The following is a 16,274-nucleotide window of genomic DNA, read 5'->3' on the forward strand; positions in this document are numbered from 1 at the left end:
CTTTTTTTCAGTCAGTTAACTATGGATTACAAGCCTTTAATAGATGATCTTATGGTCATGCATTTGAATGATGACTATGATGATACTATTGTTAATTTTGCTCTTAATAATTGTTCCCGTGATATCTATAATCAAGCTCAATGGTTAAAGGATGAGGGTAATGTACATTTTAAGAATGGTGAGGTTGTCTCTGCCGGTGCAAAGTACGATAGAGGCCTAAAATTTCTTTGCTTTGGTTTACCGAGTAATGCGGATGATAGTGTCATGCTCTGGAATTTAGCAATTGTCTTGGAATTGAATCTTGCAGCTTGTGCCCTTAAGGTCCACGATTATAATCAAACTAAGAAGCTTTGCTCCTTAGTCTTAAAGTTTGATGGTAGCAATGTTAAATCTTTTTATAGAAGGGCCTCAGCAGAGATTAGACTCTACCAATTGGAAGAGGCGTATGAAGATCTTGGCAAGGCAGCCAAAATAGAGCCAAATAATAAGGATATTCTCCGCGAGCTGGAAAGGTTGACGGGACTACGTGGTCAAGCTAGCAAACTCAATGGTAAGAGGGGTGCCGAGAATTCTGACCTCACTCACTGTACTCACACAAAAAAGGGAAAGGCCTCTGAACCCCTTGTTAGCCTTGTGTGCAACCCGTCATCGCATAGTGAGGATCAAAGTGGTGTTACTAGCTGCCTTCCAACCACAAATTAGGCTAGTAAAATGGAAGTAGAAAGCACCATTCCAACCCACAACTCTTATGCCCCTCTGGAAGAAAAGGATGAAATCTCTTCCCTCCCTACAATGAATAAAGAAGCAAGGCACTCAAATGGAAAGGATCGCGAGAATTTTCACTACTTCTCCAATAGAATGAAAAAAAACCAATCCCTTAAACTAACCACCTTGTCTTACTCGCAACTCAAACAAGGGAAGACTTTAAATTTCTTGAACAAATCTGTTGACTCATGGATGACTGTACAAATGAAGGACAAGACTACTTGAGAGAGGCATCTTAAAAATCACAAGCCTACTGACTCACAAAGTCCTTATGCTTCGTGGATGCCATCTAGTTTGGTGTGTTCGAGTGAGAGGAGCAACGACAAAAAACACCATAAGGAAAAGGTCATGCCTCCCCCTAATATAAGAGTGGTCAACTATGATATTAGGCCTGGAAATCCCAGCGCTAATCGAAACACGGACTTAAGTACAAAGGATGGGAGTGATGTGCCAGCGGAAGATGTTAACCCCACTAACCTTGTGGAAATGGAATCCGTAGGCTCAAATGAAGATGACCCCATGGCTTTTGAATCCGATGTAGTACTAGCTATCCCCACACTCACTCACTCCTTTTTTGAGTTCTCCACCACAAAAAGGAAATATGGAAGGCCTCATAAGTCAAGAATGAAGAATAGGAAAGGTAATTTAATTTTCAGGGTTTGGCATCACAGGTCCAAGAAGCGAAAAGGAGCCAGCCTTGAGTATCTGAAGTCTATGATCGGCGATGAAGCTTGGGAACCCTCACATTTGCATTGTTCAGCATGTTTTAAAGATTGTACCCCCATTCCCCGTTTACTTCCTTGTATTGGTTCTGTTAAAAGAGTTAAACTCTCTCCTAGTCCTTATCTTTACGCCTTTGGTAGTCCCGAGGCTGTTGGGAGCTAGTCTCCTTTTACTCCGCTGTAAAAAAAAAAAAAAACTTTCATCAGTGTCGGAACATATCACAAAGTGGTATCTAAATGCGCTCATTGGAAAAAGTGAATTGCTATTTGCCACAATGAAATTACTCAAGTTATAATATTAATTGATTTTCATGCCCCTTACAATTTTAAAAATTACATAACAATCCAACCATTACTAACTTTGCCTTTGCTCCACCTTCACCATTAGCTCCACCACCCATACTATCACTCACATTGACTGGTCCACCACCACGACTCCACCTTGATTGGTCCACCACCACGACTCCACCTTGACCATCATACACCACGACTTTACCTTGACCACCCACGAGATATAAAATGAGCCGACGACGGTCGGCGTTCATATCGAAGGCACTTGGCGGGGACGATGAATCGTCGACGCCGTCGAGTTAGGTATATGTCGGATTTTTTTTTCAATTTCCGATGTGCCCGGTCGCATGCTATATGCGACTATACCACGGTATAGTGTATAGTTGCATATAGCATGCGACTACACCACGGTATAGTCGCATGCTATATAGTGGTGCTACCGGTGTCAGAAGCGACAAACCTACCATCTCTAGCCCTTCTACCAACCACTACACCTGACGTATCATCATGCCCACCACTCTGATCAAAATTACCCTCAAACTCCTCCATCTCCTCAGACTCACTAGCTCGTCCGTGATCAGGCTCGTCGTTAAAAGGAACAGATACATCATCAGAAGCACCATCAACAACAAATTTTCCCAATCGTGCAGCATCCCTTTCTCTCTTAACAGAGGCATCGATGTTTCGGGCTCGAGTGTGTCGCGGCCCCGAGCTAGTCAACACATCATTCACCGCAATCGATTTTCCATCTTGTCGCTATTTAATATAATAATAAAATTTCAAATTATTATATTCATAATTCTAACAATAATTATTATTATTTCAAGTATTATTACTAATAATTTTACTATTAAACAATATACTATTCAAATCATTTTTTTTAAATAACATAATCCTTTTTTTTTTGAAAAAAAAAATAACATAATTCTAAATATTTACAAATTAAAGCCAATGCCTAAACCAAATATACTACTCCCTAATTAGTAACAACAATTATATTTGCATATAACAAAACAATGATTACATTTATTAATTATTATTAACTACTTATTACTATTGCTAAATAAAATTTTTATGACTAATTTGAAATTAACTTTAAATAAAAAAGTTATATTTTCAGTTGGTTTTATCTTAAAAAAAATTTTAGTTACTCCCTCCGTCTCTAAATTACATTCCTCCTTTCTATTTTTGGTATTTCAAAATTACAATCTCCTTTCTATTTTTGGTAAGTTTTTTTTAATAAATCAACTCTCTTTTTCTGTTTTATTATTTAATTCTTTTTCACTCATCCTTACCTAATCTCACTCATAATCCTTGTGCCAAATTACAATGAATATGATTGGTTAAAAATTTTCAATTAGGAGCATGTGATTGGTCCTTTTTTTTGCAAAGGATGATGACATGTCATGAGCAATAACTAATCTATCTTTGTACTTCCCATTGCATTATCTAATTATTGTTATTTGTCTTATTCTTTCCTCCTTAATTCCCGTGTAAATTTCCAAAGAGGAATGTAATTTAGGGACGGAGGGAGTAGTTGTTATAAAAAAATTTAAACAATGATTACATTTGGTTTTTTAGTTATAAAATTTTTTTTTAAAAAAAAAACAAAAAAATAAAATCCCCACAACTCACGTTAGTTAGTTGTTACCTCCAAAAAAAACAAGTTATTTGGATTTTTTTAAAAAATTATCCATGTTTACTTTGTTGACAATTGTAAAAAAAGAAAATAAATAAAAATTGTTGACAATTATCTACGTAGTCTTTGACTCTTTCAAGTATAACTTTTTTTTTTAATAACTACTCTCTTAAATCATACATATCTATAGTAATATATAAAGAGAAAGGGCTTTTTGGGTGATAAATTTCACTATCTCCAAATTGCCCTCTTTAATTTTCAATATTACCTCTTTTATTCACAATTAAAAATTAAAAATTATTTTTTTATAAAAAACTAAAAATAACTACCTTATCATAACTGCTCTCAGTCATTTTTTTTTCCTTTTTTTTTTAAAAAAAAACAAACTGCTCACACTCCCTATAATAATTGAAATTGCTCTAATTTTTTTTTTTGTTGGGAAACTACTTGATTAGATTAATTTTTGTACTTTTACATAGGAATTGGTTATATATATATATATATATATCTTTCCCATCAGCTTTTAAATTTACCCCAACAAATATTTATCGTTAAAGATGAGAATATAACTTAATTAATTTTCTATATTTCACACACACGCATTGCGTGTGTTTCTTACCTTGTATATCTTAGGAATAAAGATAAACTGATTCAAAACAAAAACATTGATGATCATGGAATTAAGATAAACATAGATCAAGTAAAACATGATTAATAATTAAATTTTATTATCAAATAAAATATTAATTCGAATGCAAAAAAAATACCATAATTAAAAAAAAATATTAATTCGAATTAAAAAAAATATTAATTCGAATTTTTAAAAAAATAAAAAAAATAAGATTACCATAATTCAAATTACATTACTAATTTTATCACCAATTCAAAATTAATTTACGGATGTCAATTCAAAATTTAAAAAAAAAACAAATTACAACCATAATTCGAAATTTAAATTAAAAAAAAAAAAACATAGTCACGTGCTATATGCGACTCCACCACGGCATAGTCGCATATAGCATGCGACTCCACCACGGCATAGTCGCATATAGCATGCGATTATACCGTGGTACAGTCGCATATAGCATGAAACTACACCATGGTAGAGTCGCGTGCTATATGCGACTCCACCACGGTGTAATCGCATGCTATATGGGACTGTACCGTGGTGGAGTCGCATATAGCACGCGACTATGCGATTTTATGCGAAAATAAATAAAAAAATTACCGACGAATTGGCCGGCGTTTTCCTGGCAAACGAACCCCCTTCCCATGCCGCGATTCCATTGTCGTAAGCCCCTTCCTTTTTCTGGTTGATTTGGTATGATAAGTGGTTGATTTGGTGTGATAGATAGTGAGAAATTGGATGATTCCGGCAACCTTAGGGTGGTGGTGGTGATGGTGTGTAGGGTGATGGTGATTCCGGTGACCTTAGGGTGGTGGTGGTGATGGTGTTTAGGGTGATGGTGGTGGAAGGAGTATAATTGGTGAGAAATTGAATAATGTCAAACATAGAATTTATAAAGGTAGATGAGTCATTTAATACTGCGCCCTAAGTAATTTCCTTGTGGCATTTAGTAACACCCTTGGAAAAATTGCATCAAATCAAACAATATACAAGTATTACATAGATGATGCCAATAAATAGCACTTTAAAAGATCTTAGTTCTGGGTGTTCCATTAATAATCAGCAGTTCAACTCTCCAATCTAATCCCTGGACATCGTAATATGTTTTGTGGCTATTGCTTCCAAGTTTCAATCAAGTCACCAAGTGTCCTGAGACAGCAATCTCCAAAGTATCACGAACATAAATCTTGATGCAAATTAGTAGAAGCGTGTCTTCTTTTTCATTCATGTAACTGCAACACCCTTCAGCGAGTGTGGCAAAAATATTGAGAAAATTAATTTTCTCAAAATTAGCAAATTTCTTCATATGCATGAATCTCAATGCAACGAACAGAGAGCTTCAACCCTTAACCAAGAGAAAAAGAATCTGGCAACACCATCATCCATTGCAATTCCATTAGCTGGTTGTTAAGCTGTCACTACATACAGGTTACCGTTACTGACACAAGATCTCTCTTCTCTCTCTCTCTACCTCTGAGAGTCACAATACTGACCATATTCACAGCAGCAAGGTCTTGTACGGACCTACACCATAAAAGCCGACAAAATTACGGCCTGAAACCCATGCAAAACCTACCAGCAGTACAAGGAATCGCTAACAGGAACAGACTTTATGGTAAACAAATTTCTTTTTAAATGCAGGGAGTGATGGAGTGCAACACAGACTTTATGGCAAACAAACTTCTTTAGTACAAGGAATCGCTAACAGGAACATGAACTTCATTAGCTACATAGTTCCATGCTTAAGATATGCAGAGGACAATTACCAAAGGGGTGGATAAATTAAATAGCAGATAATAATCTAAAAGTTTTTTCCTGCAAGCTTACACAAGAAAAAAGTTTCATGAGGTCAACTGACGTAATTTTTAGTTCAGGCCATATAAAAAATAGGGACACATTAAGTGATTTGAAGGCAACAAACATCCAAATTACAGTAAAAAAAAATGAAGTAAAAGATAGTTTTACAAGAAGAGGGAAAACGGAAAAACAAATACCTTGCGCAGTGTGAAAGATACCCTTCTTGAGGCCCTTCGAATCAAGCTGTCTTTCACATTGTCAATCTATAGAAATCAAGGAAAATATGAGGAACTGACAAAACAAGCTGAGCAAACAATTAGGCTATTTCTGCAGCATCTAGGATAGACCAGCACAGACAGCAAGGATAATAGGGGTGTTTTTGATAAAGATAGATTTAAACGTATATAGCATAAGTTGGGTCAGTTAGCAGATGGACCAGGTCCATAAGTTAACTATAAACAAGATGATTATTTAGAAACTTGGAACTACAAGACTGATCTCAACATGATAATTTCTAAAATGTTACATCCAACAAAAAAATCATCAACTCGATTGGGCTTTTAAGGCAAAAATAAATGTTCCTGACCAAAGACATAACTAAGGAAAACCCAAACAAGAATGTTATCAACAATAGTAGCAACATTAGTTATTTAGTTGGGGGGGGGGGGGGTTTGTAAACTTGTAATCACTGACTCACTGTTCAGAAAACACAAAATGAACATCTCAATTTGCTTTTTATGTTATAACCCAACAGGGAATTTGAATTGCTCAAAAAGTGAATACAGAAGAGGGTATCAGTCTTTCCAACACTTGACACTAAATATATCTGAGAAGCAACAAAGATAGGGGAAACTAGAAAAATATAGTAGAATTTTAATAGACTGACAAGATTATTCAAGCAATTCTACTTCTGTTCAAAGTTCAAACAGAAAATTTAGCAACACGTATTAACCTGTTCAGGTAATAGCCCCATATCACCCTGGTGTCAGCAAGAGCAATTGACCAGGAAAGTCACCTCATTTGAGGTTTTCATGAAACAGTAAACAGTGAGCCACAGAAAAATACATCCAACTATCCAAACTATTCTCCAGAACAGAGATTGTTGAATACAGGTATAACGAGTTAATGACCTTTCAATTCCATATGATGTATAATTATTTTTGCGATACTTGGTCGACAGCAAATTAGTAAATGCAGCATTACTTGCCTCCCCTGATTATTACCTTATGGTGTGGGATGTAATGATGCCAAGCATAACGTGCCTCCCCTGATAATAGAAGGATTGACCGTGGGGGAAGATATATAGCTCTTCTTAAGAAGTTTGTGGAATTTTCGGTATTCTCTTCGTGCACAGTCTTGCTCATTGCAGGATCAGATTGCCAAATACCTCCTTGATACCTCCTGAATTCCATAATGCAAGGCCCTGCTAGCGAAAGACTGAAAATCTTATCCTCAAATGCTGAATTAGTATCAATATGAGGAGACAATCCCACTCCAGGTGGGTATTCATTAACCTGGAGATATACGCCCAGGTGCTTCAGTTAACAAAACAAATAAAAAAAAAAAACATAAAGATGAAGTAAAGCAATCAGAAAGTGAGTGTAAGTCAGAAATGAGGATGGTAAAATGTTGAAGCATACTGTTAACTGGTCCAAGTTTATAGTTGCAGCATCATCAAGAGAAGACGCTGAGATTCTTTCTAGCACAGGTGAAACAAATGATGGAAGTCCACCCAAGAACTTTTTTGTGTCAACATTTCTAGTCTGTCAGCCAAAACGTGAATATATTAGAATAAACTTTGGCCTAATTGATAGGTTGAAGAGATCAAAGCATTGGAAAACAAGAAAAACATGAATAAAGCAAAGGGCTACCGTAACCGTTCATGCAAAAAACAACTAAACAGTGACAACTGACAAGTCAACAAAAAATAATCAATGGCCCAGTTGAAAGGGAGACACGGCCACATAGTAGTTTTCAATTAATAGGATTAGCAAACATTCTCTGTTGAATGCAATGCACCTGAAACTAACACTATGGCCCGTTGTTTTAACATTATAAAACTAAGTTTCAGAAGGGGAGTATGTTCAATTTCTAACTACAAATATGGGCCAAAGTTTTCAGATTGCTTTAGAGTTCCAGTTGCAATAAACATAACTTAGGTGATAATAAACAAACACGTGGAGATGGCAAACTGGAAGTGGGAGGTATACCAGCATCATTTAAGCGCTACATTTTCACAATGTTTCATGGAAGTGGCACATAATGACATTTTATCCAACTCTCATTGCATAAACCATGTATACTCCATTCGCTTCATAGTGAAAAGTGCAAAAGGGTAAAAAAATATTTATCATACATAGCCTAAGGTTATATAATGCGTTTTCTTTGCATAAACTTTGTACATTCCAACCTCCATTCTTAATTAGCTTTTTTAAGTCATCCGAAGCATGCTTTAGAACGACAAGTAGCTATTCAAGGTTATACACTTTATTTCCCGTCAAAAAAAAAAAAAAAAAAAAAAAAAAAGAAAGTTATATACTTTATTTAAGTTGAGAATTAATAACTTCAGCTATAATAACCACAAATATTACAGCAGCAAAAAATGTAAAGTTCTGAAACACTGATAGGCTCTTCATAAGTTCATAGTCAAATATAAATGATAACCTGATAGCAGAACTCATAACCATAATGCTGAACTCTTCTTTTAGCAAGACTTATCCAGGGTCTCGAATCAACTGCTGCAAGTAGTTCCTAGGAGGAAAATTGATTAGCAAATATAAAAGACAATAACGCAATGTCTTGTGTGAAAAGCTTCAATTAACAAACTACCAACCTCCTCTTCTTTTGGAGTAATGAAGTCCATAAACAAGTGAAGGCCAGGTATATTTAGCTCATCAGCAGTCAACGATACATCCACCATATCACGATCTCGTACCTGAAAACATGTGCACCTTAGCAGCCTTTAATTCAAGTTTTAAAAAATAAAAATAAATATGTCACAGCATATCACCATCCATCTAAGACACACACAATCACTCGTTTCCATTCAAGAGCACAGATTACTCCTACATTACCAAACCTACCAAAGTACCAAACCTCCACTAGTCTACTCGCCCTCCCAATCCAGCACATTCACATATATCTACATAGATAAATATCATGACAGTTTTTAAAGTTGTCGTATGCAGCACTACAAGGTTACTCTGAAAGAGTCCAAAACGTAATCATTAAATATATTTCCTAAATTTGTACACTATATTTGTTTAGGAGGGAGCCCCAGTTCATCTTCATGATGAACAAAAAACGTTTATCTAGTGGCAATTCTTACATACAGAAAATCAGTGTTATTAATGTTCACTTTAAGCTCAACTTTCTTATTTGAACTTCTTACATACAAAGTATTAATCTTTAGAGCTCATTATATCATTTTCATTATATAAGACTAAACCCTGAAATTACCCATCAATAAACAGAACATAACCCATTTTTATATATCCATACAATCAAATCTCAATTTTCCAACAAACAACATGCAAATTAAATCACACCCACCAAATAAAAGCTCAAATAAATCAACACCTACAATCAGAAATCAAAATTCCAAGTAAAAAATTATAATTTACCGGCGAAGATGGGCGAGGTACAGAGTAGCGGATATGCAAAAACCGGTCAGAAAGCTGCGAACAACGGCGGCCATTGAAAGCGGTGAAAGCTGATTGAGCTGAACCCTCGTCGGAAAATGAGACGATAACACGAGTGCCACTGTCGTCGGCGGCGTGAACTCCTCGGACGACGCCGAATTGGCTGAACGCCGTTGATATGGTTTCGTTATGAGAGTCCCACTGCTGGGCCACAATTGGCTATGTAAAGGTTTCAGCTTACCAAATTGATGGGTTTTTCTGGTTCTTCGCCATTGATTTGTGGTTTTGGGCGCATGAATTTGGGTGGACCCATTTCGGGGTTTTGTGATTTTGGTGTTGGTGAGAGTTTGAAAGAGAAATGTGATGGGTTAATGGTTTATTCTTCTTTATTTCTGGGGTTTGACTGTTTGAGAGAAAGTAGTGTCTAAATGGTCTAATGAGTGTAATGAGTAATGTGACAAAGCTACAGAATGTCATGTTTGATGAGCTTAATCCGGATTAGAGTCGGGTTATACTGCTTTTCTAGGGTTTGATTTGAATCCAAGATTTTGGTTAAAATAAAAGACCCTTTATTAGTTGATCCAAGCACTTGTTGGTGAGTTAACACACTACATCGTTTATGAATGATTCATATTAAAGAAAGATGACATTTATCAAACTACATCACCCCTTTGCATTCATGGCGAAGCTTAGTTGAGGCCTAACAGGGCCATAGCCTGCATGGTGTTTCGCCCTATTCGCACTTATATTAAAGTAGCATGAATGCATATTAGACCGCCCTCCTCCTCAATCGTGCTTATTAGACCGACCCTCTGTTTAGTCAAGTCTGGCTTTGCTCCTGATTGCATATTAGCATTCTCTATGTAACTACCCCTACCACACCACCTGCCTCCCTTATTTCATTCTCTTCCCCAAATTAAACCTAGCATGTCCTCCACCCCTCTCCTTTCTCATTTCAACTCATCAAAACCACTAGCTCTTTTGTCCTTCTCCTCAACTCACTCATTCCTAGGTAGCTCATGTCTCTTGCATGACTACCATATCTAATTTGTTAAGCAAATGCTTAGGCAAAGAGAGTATGTTGTTTTTTTAACGCACATCAATTCTATTTTTTAAGGAGTTTAAATACTATGAATTATCTATGTACAAATATTAATTTAGGAGATACTTTAGATAAAAATGCTCCAAAAACCCTTAGGTCTTACATTGATATCCAATTTATATTACCTATCTAATATCCTTATTTTTAATTGTGATTTTACTTTAGGCTATATAGTTGGAGATTAAAAAAAAAAAAAAAAAAAAAAAAAAAAAAAAAAAAAAAAAAAAAAAAAAAAAAAACCTTGGGAATTTAGCAATGGTCTCCACAAAAATTTGTGTCCAACATTTTTAGTAAAATTGTATATAAAAGTGATAATATATATATATATATATATATATATATATATATATATATATAATTCTTGTGCAATTGTAACTACTACATATATAAAAGTGTTGTTTGCAAATTCAAAATTGTGCAAAGTAATTCTTTTAGCATAATGTTTCTCTGATAAAATAAAGAGTAAGTACCATAAAAATTTAGTTAAATCACTATAAACCTTAATAAACTCAAAATAAACATGATTTTTTTTTTTTTTTTTTTTAAAATAGAACAAAGCCTAAAACAATCTATTATTTTTTGTTTTATGATACACTTTATTCTCAATTCCTTACCTTCCCCCGGTTACTTCATTATAAGTTACTTTCTTTATAAGTTTTGATAGAGAGAAACTCAGTGAGACTGAAAGTACTATATATGATTGTATGTGACTATAAATTTGAAGTCTTTCATACCTAATTATGGTACAGAAAGTATTGGGTGCAGATCGTCATCGTCAATTTCTGTGGTACACAAAGTATTGGGTGCGGATCTTCATCATTAAAATTTAACGCACATCGTCATCATCAAACAAATTATACATATTCTCAAACAAGTTATACATATCTTCCATCAAATAATTTTTATCCTCCTATAATTTATACATATCCTCTACTGGCTAGATGATATCCTCTATTGGTTATATGATATCATCCCGTGCTGGATGATATCATCCATCAAATAGAGGATATCATTTAGGTAATAGAAATATCATCCAGCCAATAAAGGATATCATATACGAAATAGCTAATAAAGGATATCATCCAGTCAATAGAGGATATCGTTCAGGTAGTAGAAATATCATCCAGCTAATAAAATGATATCATCCAGTTAGTAGATGATATCATCCAGCCAATAGAGGATATCATCCAGGTAGTAGAAATATCATCCAGCTAATAAGGGATATCATATAGCTAATAAAGGATATAATCCAGTTAGTAAAGGATATCATCTAGCCTGCTAGCCAATAGAGGATATAATCTAGCCAATATATGATATCATCCAACCAATTGAGGATAACAAAAAGCCGCATTTTATCAGTCCGGACTGACACAATACCTTCTCATTATGGTATGAAGCAAACTTAAGAGTCAAATTACTCTCAAACCTTAGGTATTCTTAGAGGAACATAAAAAGGGAACAATATAGGTTATTTATTCATATATTCGTCAATGTATTTTAAATAATAATAAGATTTTGCAGTTAAGTGATAAGCACAAATCATCTATATGGCGCCTAAATCGCCTTGGCTTATTGTAGGTAAGCCTTCTCCATATGAGCGACCAACAAAGCAACACACGTAAAATGTCACCACAACCGAGGAAATAACACGCAATGACATCTATGCATCAATACACAAAAACGGGAAATTGCCCATATGAGACTTGTTGGCAACTTGAATAATTAACACCACATGTCCACAAACTCCCCATTAACCCGATCCAAAACTACCAACCCACTCCAAATAATAAGATCCATCTTGAAATTTTGGGTGGGTTATTTTTAAAGTATTAGGGTTAAACCATTAATAATAAATAAAGAAAAATGAAAAATCAGAAATAAGACCCACTCTAAAGCAGAGCAAGCACACCTTCCTCATCTTCTCTCACATTTCTTCACTTTCTCTCTCCTCCTGGTCGATCTCACTCGCGCGATCTTCTCAGAGGGTTAGTTTTCTTTCTAATTTTTTTGGGTTTTTAAATTTGTGGGTTTTTGATTTTCGTATCAATTTCAAGTTTTAGCTCGTCGATTGCTTTGATGAATTTGTCTTATGTGCTTTGATCTTTGATATGACTTTATTCTTGATTGATGATTGGTGGGGTTGATTTTGTGTTTTATTTGGTTGAATTGATTTATTAATGTGGGCTGATTTGGCCGATGTTTGAGGGATTTGTTTGTGTTCATGATTGAGGGGTTTTTGATTTGTTGTTGTAGATTCAGAAATGTGACTCTTGAATTGGGAAATTTGCTTAGCTTTGTTAGATGATGGATTGATTAGCTCGAGGGATTTGCATTGGTAATTTCATTTGGGAATTTCGTTAAATTTTGGGATTTTGGCTTACATTTTCTGATTTTAGGGTTTGCATTTGAAAATTGAAATGATATAAGCTTGTTTATGGTCTTTGACAAAGTATCGATACATATGTAGGGTTTTGTCTGATTACATTTGTGGGTTTGGGGTTAGCATCATCTCGGATGGTCTAGAGCTGAAAGTAGCAGCAAATGAAAGAAAAAGTAAAAGGATGAGCCTATACAATGTATCTTGTTTATCGTCATTATTGAGCCCAAGTATGGGAATTTTGTTAACTAGCAAGGGTTAGCCCTCAATTGCTGTGGAAGAAAATGATTTAGGGGAGGCGGGGGTAGCAAATGAAAGGATTCGGAAGATTATTGTTGTTCAACTGTTCCGTTTCTTATGTTGAACATGTTGTTTATAGATTTGTTGGAGTATGTACTTTTTAATCAGTTTATATCAGACAGATAGGAAGGACCTTTTGTTGGTATTATCTATTTTTTGATTACTTTGTATTGGTTCTGCTAGTTACCCTCTCCATTTGGATGCTTGTGTGGTGCTTATGAATTTTGTGATTGCAATGGGGACATAGAGTATTGGTGAGGAAAAGATGTTTTGTGGGTTTTTGGGCTAATCTGAGTTGGGCCATTCTATCATATTTGATTATCCAAGGTTGGGTGTCTAAGGATTGAAGAGGACTCCAAGGTTGGCAATCATATCATATATGAATATGATTCTTATGAAAATGGAATTCCCAGATCCTCTCATGAAAATATTTCTTATACTAAATAATTTCATTATGCAGAGAGCCTTATATGGTAGTAATTGCACCTGTGCTTTAAGGCTTGCGCTAAATATTTGAAAAGTCTATTATGTTGCTTGGTTATGAAATTGATTCATTTTTTTCAATCCTATCAGTGTTCTACTCACATCTTGTCTCCCTCTCTCCCCCCCCCCCCCCCCTCACACTGTCCATATCTACATTGTTCATGTCATCTACTATGTTTTATGATGCTAAGATGTTTCTATCAATGTGTATGTCTTTAGTTTTGATTTCAATGGCATCAATTGCATCAAAGCTTCGTCAGTTGCAGTCCAAGGCTTGTCAGGCTACCCAATTTGTCTCCAAACATGGGGAAGTCTACTATAAGCAGATGCTAGAGCAAAACAAGGAGCACATTCAAGAACCTCCCACTGTTGAGACATGCAATCGGTTGGCCAAGCAATTGTTTTACACTCGTCTTGCCAGGTGTGTATACAAACAGAAATGGATGTTACAGAAACTCATAGTGCCTTAATTTTGCTGCTGTTTGTTGTCTTCACGGAAGAACCATAATGGTTTTTTATTTTTATTTTTTTATCTGTCATCATGGATAGGATAGGATACATAAGCTATATTCTGTTTTATATAAGCAGATTAATTTTATCTTGTGAGTTTGGGTGGGATAAGTACTTCCATGATATTCATTGATCTCTTCATTTAAGCAGGCTTACATTACCTTGAATGTATGTTTGCAATATGTGTAAATAGACCTTGAATTTATATTTGAAATTCATGTTAGCCGTCCGCAAATCATTTTGGGACTAAGGCTTTGTTGCTGTGTAAAACTGTAAATAGAGTTGCTGTTAGTAATGATCTGGTTACAAAAGAGTATTTGTTCTTAATAGTTATATTATTTTGCTGTGAGTACTATCAAGCCACTGAATTGGACTGGAAAAGTGAAATCATAAATGTGTGGGCCTCGGCTATGTTGTGGTCATATTTTGGGTGCTTTTTATCTTGTCCTCTACAATTGGGTCTGTGGTTTTAATACTTTTAGTATTTATTAATTTAAAAAAACAAGTCTAATTTGCTGATTGCATTTAGAAATACTGAAGTTATTGGCTTGGATTCTTAAGGTATTATTATGTATTTGTTGCATATTATGTGTCAATGTTTGACCTTGCACAAGTCGCTTGTTCCAAGGCATTTTGATCCAGTCATTTTCTCTTGAGACATGGTTGTAGATTTGTAGTGCATGTCTAAGAAGGGGTATGTATGTTTATGACTTGCCCCATGAAAAGGTATTTTGTATTTCTTAATTTTATGGTATTGTTACATGGGATTATATGTATCAACTTACGTTGTCAATCACCTTTAAACTGTTCGACTATCGATGATCTTCACCAACAAAAGCCATGTACTGTGTATACTCTCATTCAAATGTCAGAAAACTGACGTGTCTGGCTCTTAATGTTGATGCAGCTTACCTGGTCGTCGTGAGGCTCTCCGGAAAGAAGTTGATCAAGTAAAGCAGGCATGGCAGAACAGGAAGGACGTGAAAGTTGAAGAACTTGGAGTCGCAGCTTTGTTTGGACTGGAATGCTTTGCATGGTATTGTGCTGGTGAAATCGTAGGACGGGGATTTACCTTCACTGGCTACCAAGTTTAAGTTGAACGTCCACATTATGTGACTTGCTTTTAGACAAGTTGCCTTCTTTCCATTCTCTTTTACCCCCAAGTGCGTAGTTGAGCTGAAGATTTTTGAGAAAAACCAGACATGATGAGGATTTTTGTAATCAAATCAAAGGGCTAAAGCTCATTTCCCTTTGAAACATGTCTCTCTTCCTCCCTCCCTTTTAGATAACACATAAAAGGCAAACTTTATACTTCTGATATTTGGCTGCTGATTGCTGGTAAATGCAATGTATTTGACATTAAATGGCTTATTAGTGAATGAATAACTATCTTCTTCAGGTCTGGTGAAAAGCGTGTTGTGAAAAATACATATGGAGACAAATCCAACAAGGCTCATGTAGTTAACTAGTTATGTTTTTCTCATGTATAAATATTTTCAAGGTGATAAAACCGCCAAACCGGAGTATGTGGGTTAATGCAAAACTCAAAAAAAGGCCAACTGAAAGAAATAAGCAGGATCTAATACTCCATTGTACCAGGAAGGGGAAGTGTGTGTTGAGTAATCCCTCAGTATACCCCCACAGTAGAAAGTTCAAAATTCTTGTTCCTTCCCTTCATTTTTGACCACAATCTTATTGTACCAAAATCACCACTGTTGACAAGCAGTTATGTAGTCGGGAGTTTTACGATGAGGAGATGAATTTACTCGGAAGTAAAAAAATAAAGTGACAGTGCAAATTTGTAGCCGAGTTTTGATCTCATGTCATTGGTGGTTTGGTATCACTCACAAGACCATAATCAACTAATCTAGTTTGTATCAACTTGGTTTTAGTTTCTCCAACCAAAGAAAACTAGAATCAAATATGGTAGAGTTATGTGTATGCCATGAGTTTCATACCAAATCTCATGATCTATTAATGCACGACTAATGATCTGTTAATGCACGACTAATTCCATCT

The 16,274-nt window shown here is 35.4% G+C and overlaps 2 protein-coding genes and 1 pseudogene across 2 annotated transcripts; 2 read left to right on the forward strand and 1 right to left on the reverse strand.

Annotated features, from left to right (window-relative positions):
* Nucleotides 1–21: 21 nt before the first annotated feature.
* LOC110702323 (70 kDa peptidyl-prolyl isomerase-like) lies at nt 22–702 on the forward strand. The gene has a single exon (XM_021880026.1). It carries the CDS (start codon nt 22–24, stop codon nt 700–702), a length of 681 nt encoding a protein of 226 aa, XP_021735718.1.
* Nucleotides 703–4,917: 4,215 nt separating this feature from the next.
* On the reverse strand, nt 4,918–10,468 carry LOC110702605 (annotated as a pseudogene).
* A 1,954-nt stretch (nt 10,469–12,422) lies between these two features.
* On the forward strand, nt 12,423–15,666 carry LOC110702606. Its single transcript, XM_021880342.1, has 3 exons — nt 12,423–12,570; nt 13,965–14,166; nt 15,163–15,666. The coding sequence occupies exons 2-3, from the start codon at nt 13,976–13,978 to the stop codon at nt 15,347–15,349; spliced, it is 378 nt and encodes a 125-aa protein (XP_021736034.1). The 5' UTR covers nt 12,423–12,570; nt 13,965–13,975; the 3' UTR covers nt 15,350–15,666.
* Nucleotides 15,667–16,274: the final 608 nt, after the last annotated feature.

Source organism: Chenopodium quinoa, unplaced genomic scaffold (assembly GCF_001683475.1).
Source record: "Chenopodium quinoa cultivar QQ74 unplaced genomic scaffold, ASM168347v1, whole genome shotgun sequence".
Taxonomy (NCBI): Eukaryota; Viridiplantae; Streptophyta; class Magnoliopsida; order Caryophyllales; family Amaranthaceae; genus Chenopodium; species Chenopodium quinoa.

Excerpts from the sequence above, each read along its gene's own strand:
- LOC110702606 (XM_021880342.1), top strand. The coding sequence starts at position 13,976 with ATGGCATCAATTGCATCAAAGCTTCGTCAGTTGCAGTCCAAGGCTTGT. Across the intron at positions 14,167-15,162 it reads TTTTACACTCGTCTTGCCAG|CTTACCTGGTCGTCGTGAGG; the intron begins GTGTGTATACAA and ends ATGTTGATGCAG.
- LOC110702323 (XM_021880026.1), top strand. The coding sequence starts at position 22 with ATGGATTACAAGCCTTTAATAGATGATCTTATGGTCATGCATTTGAAT.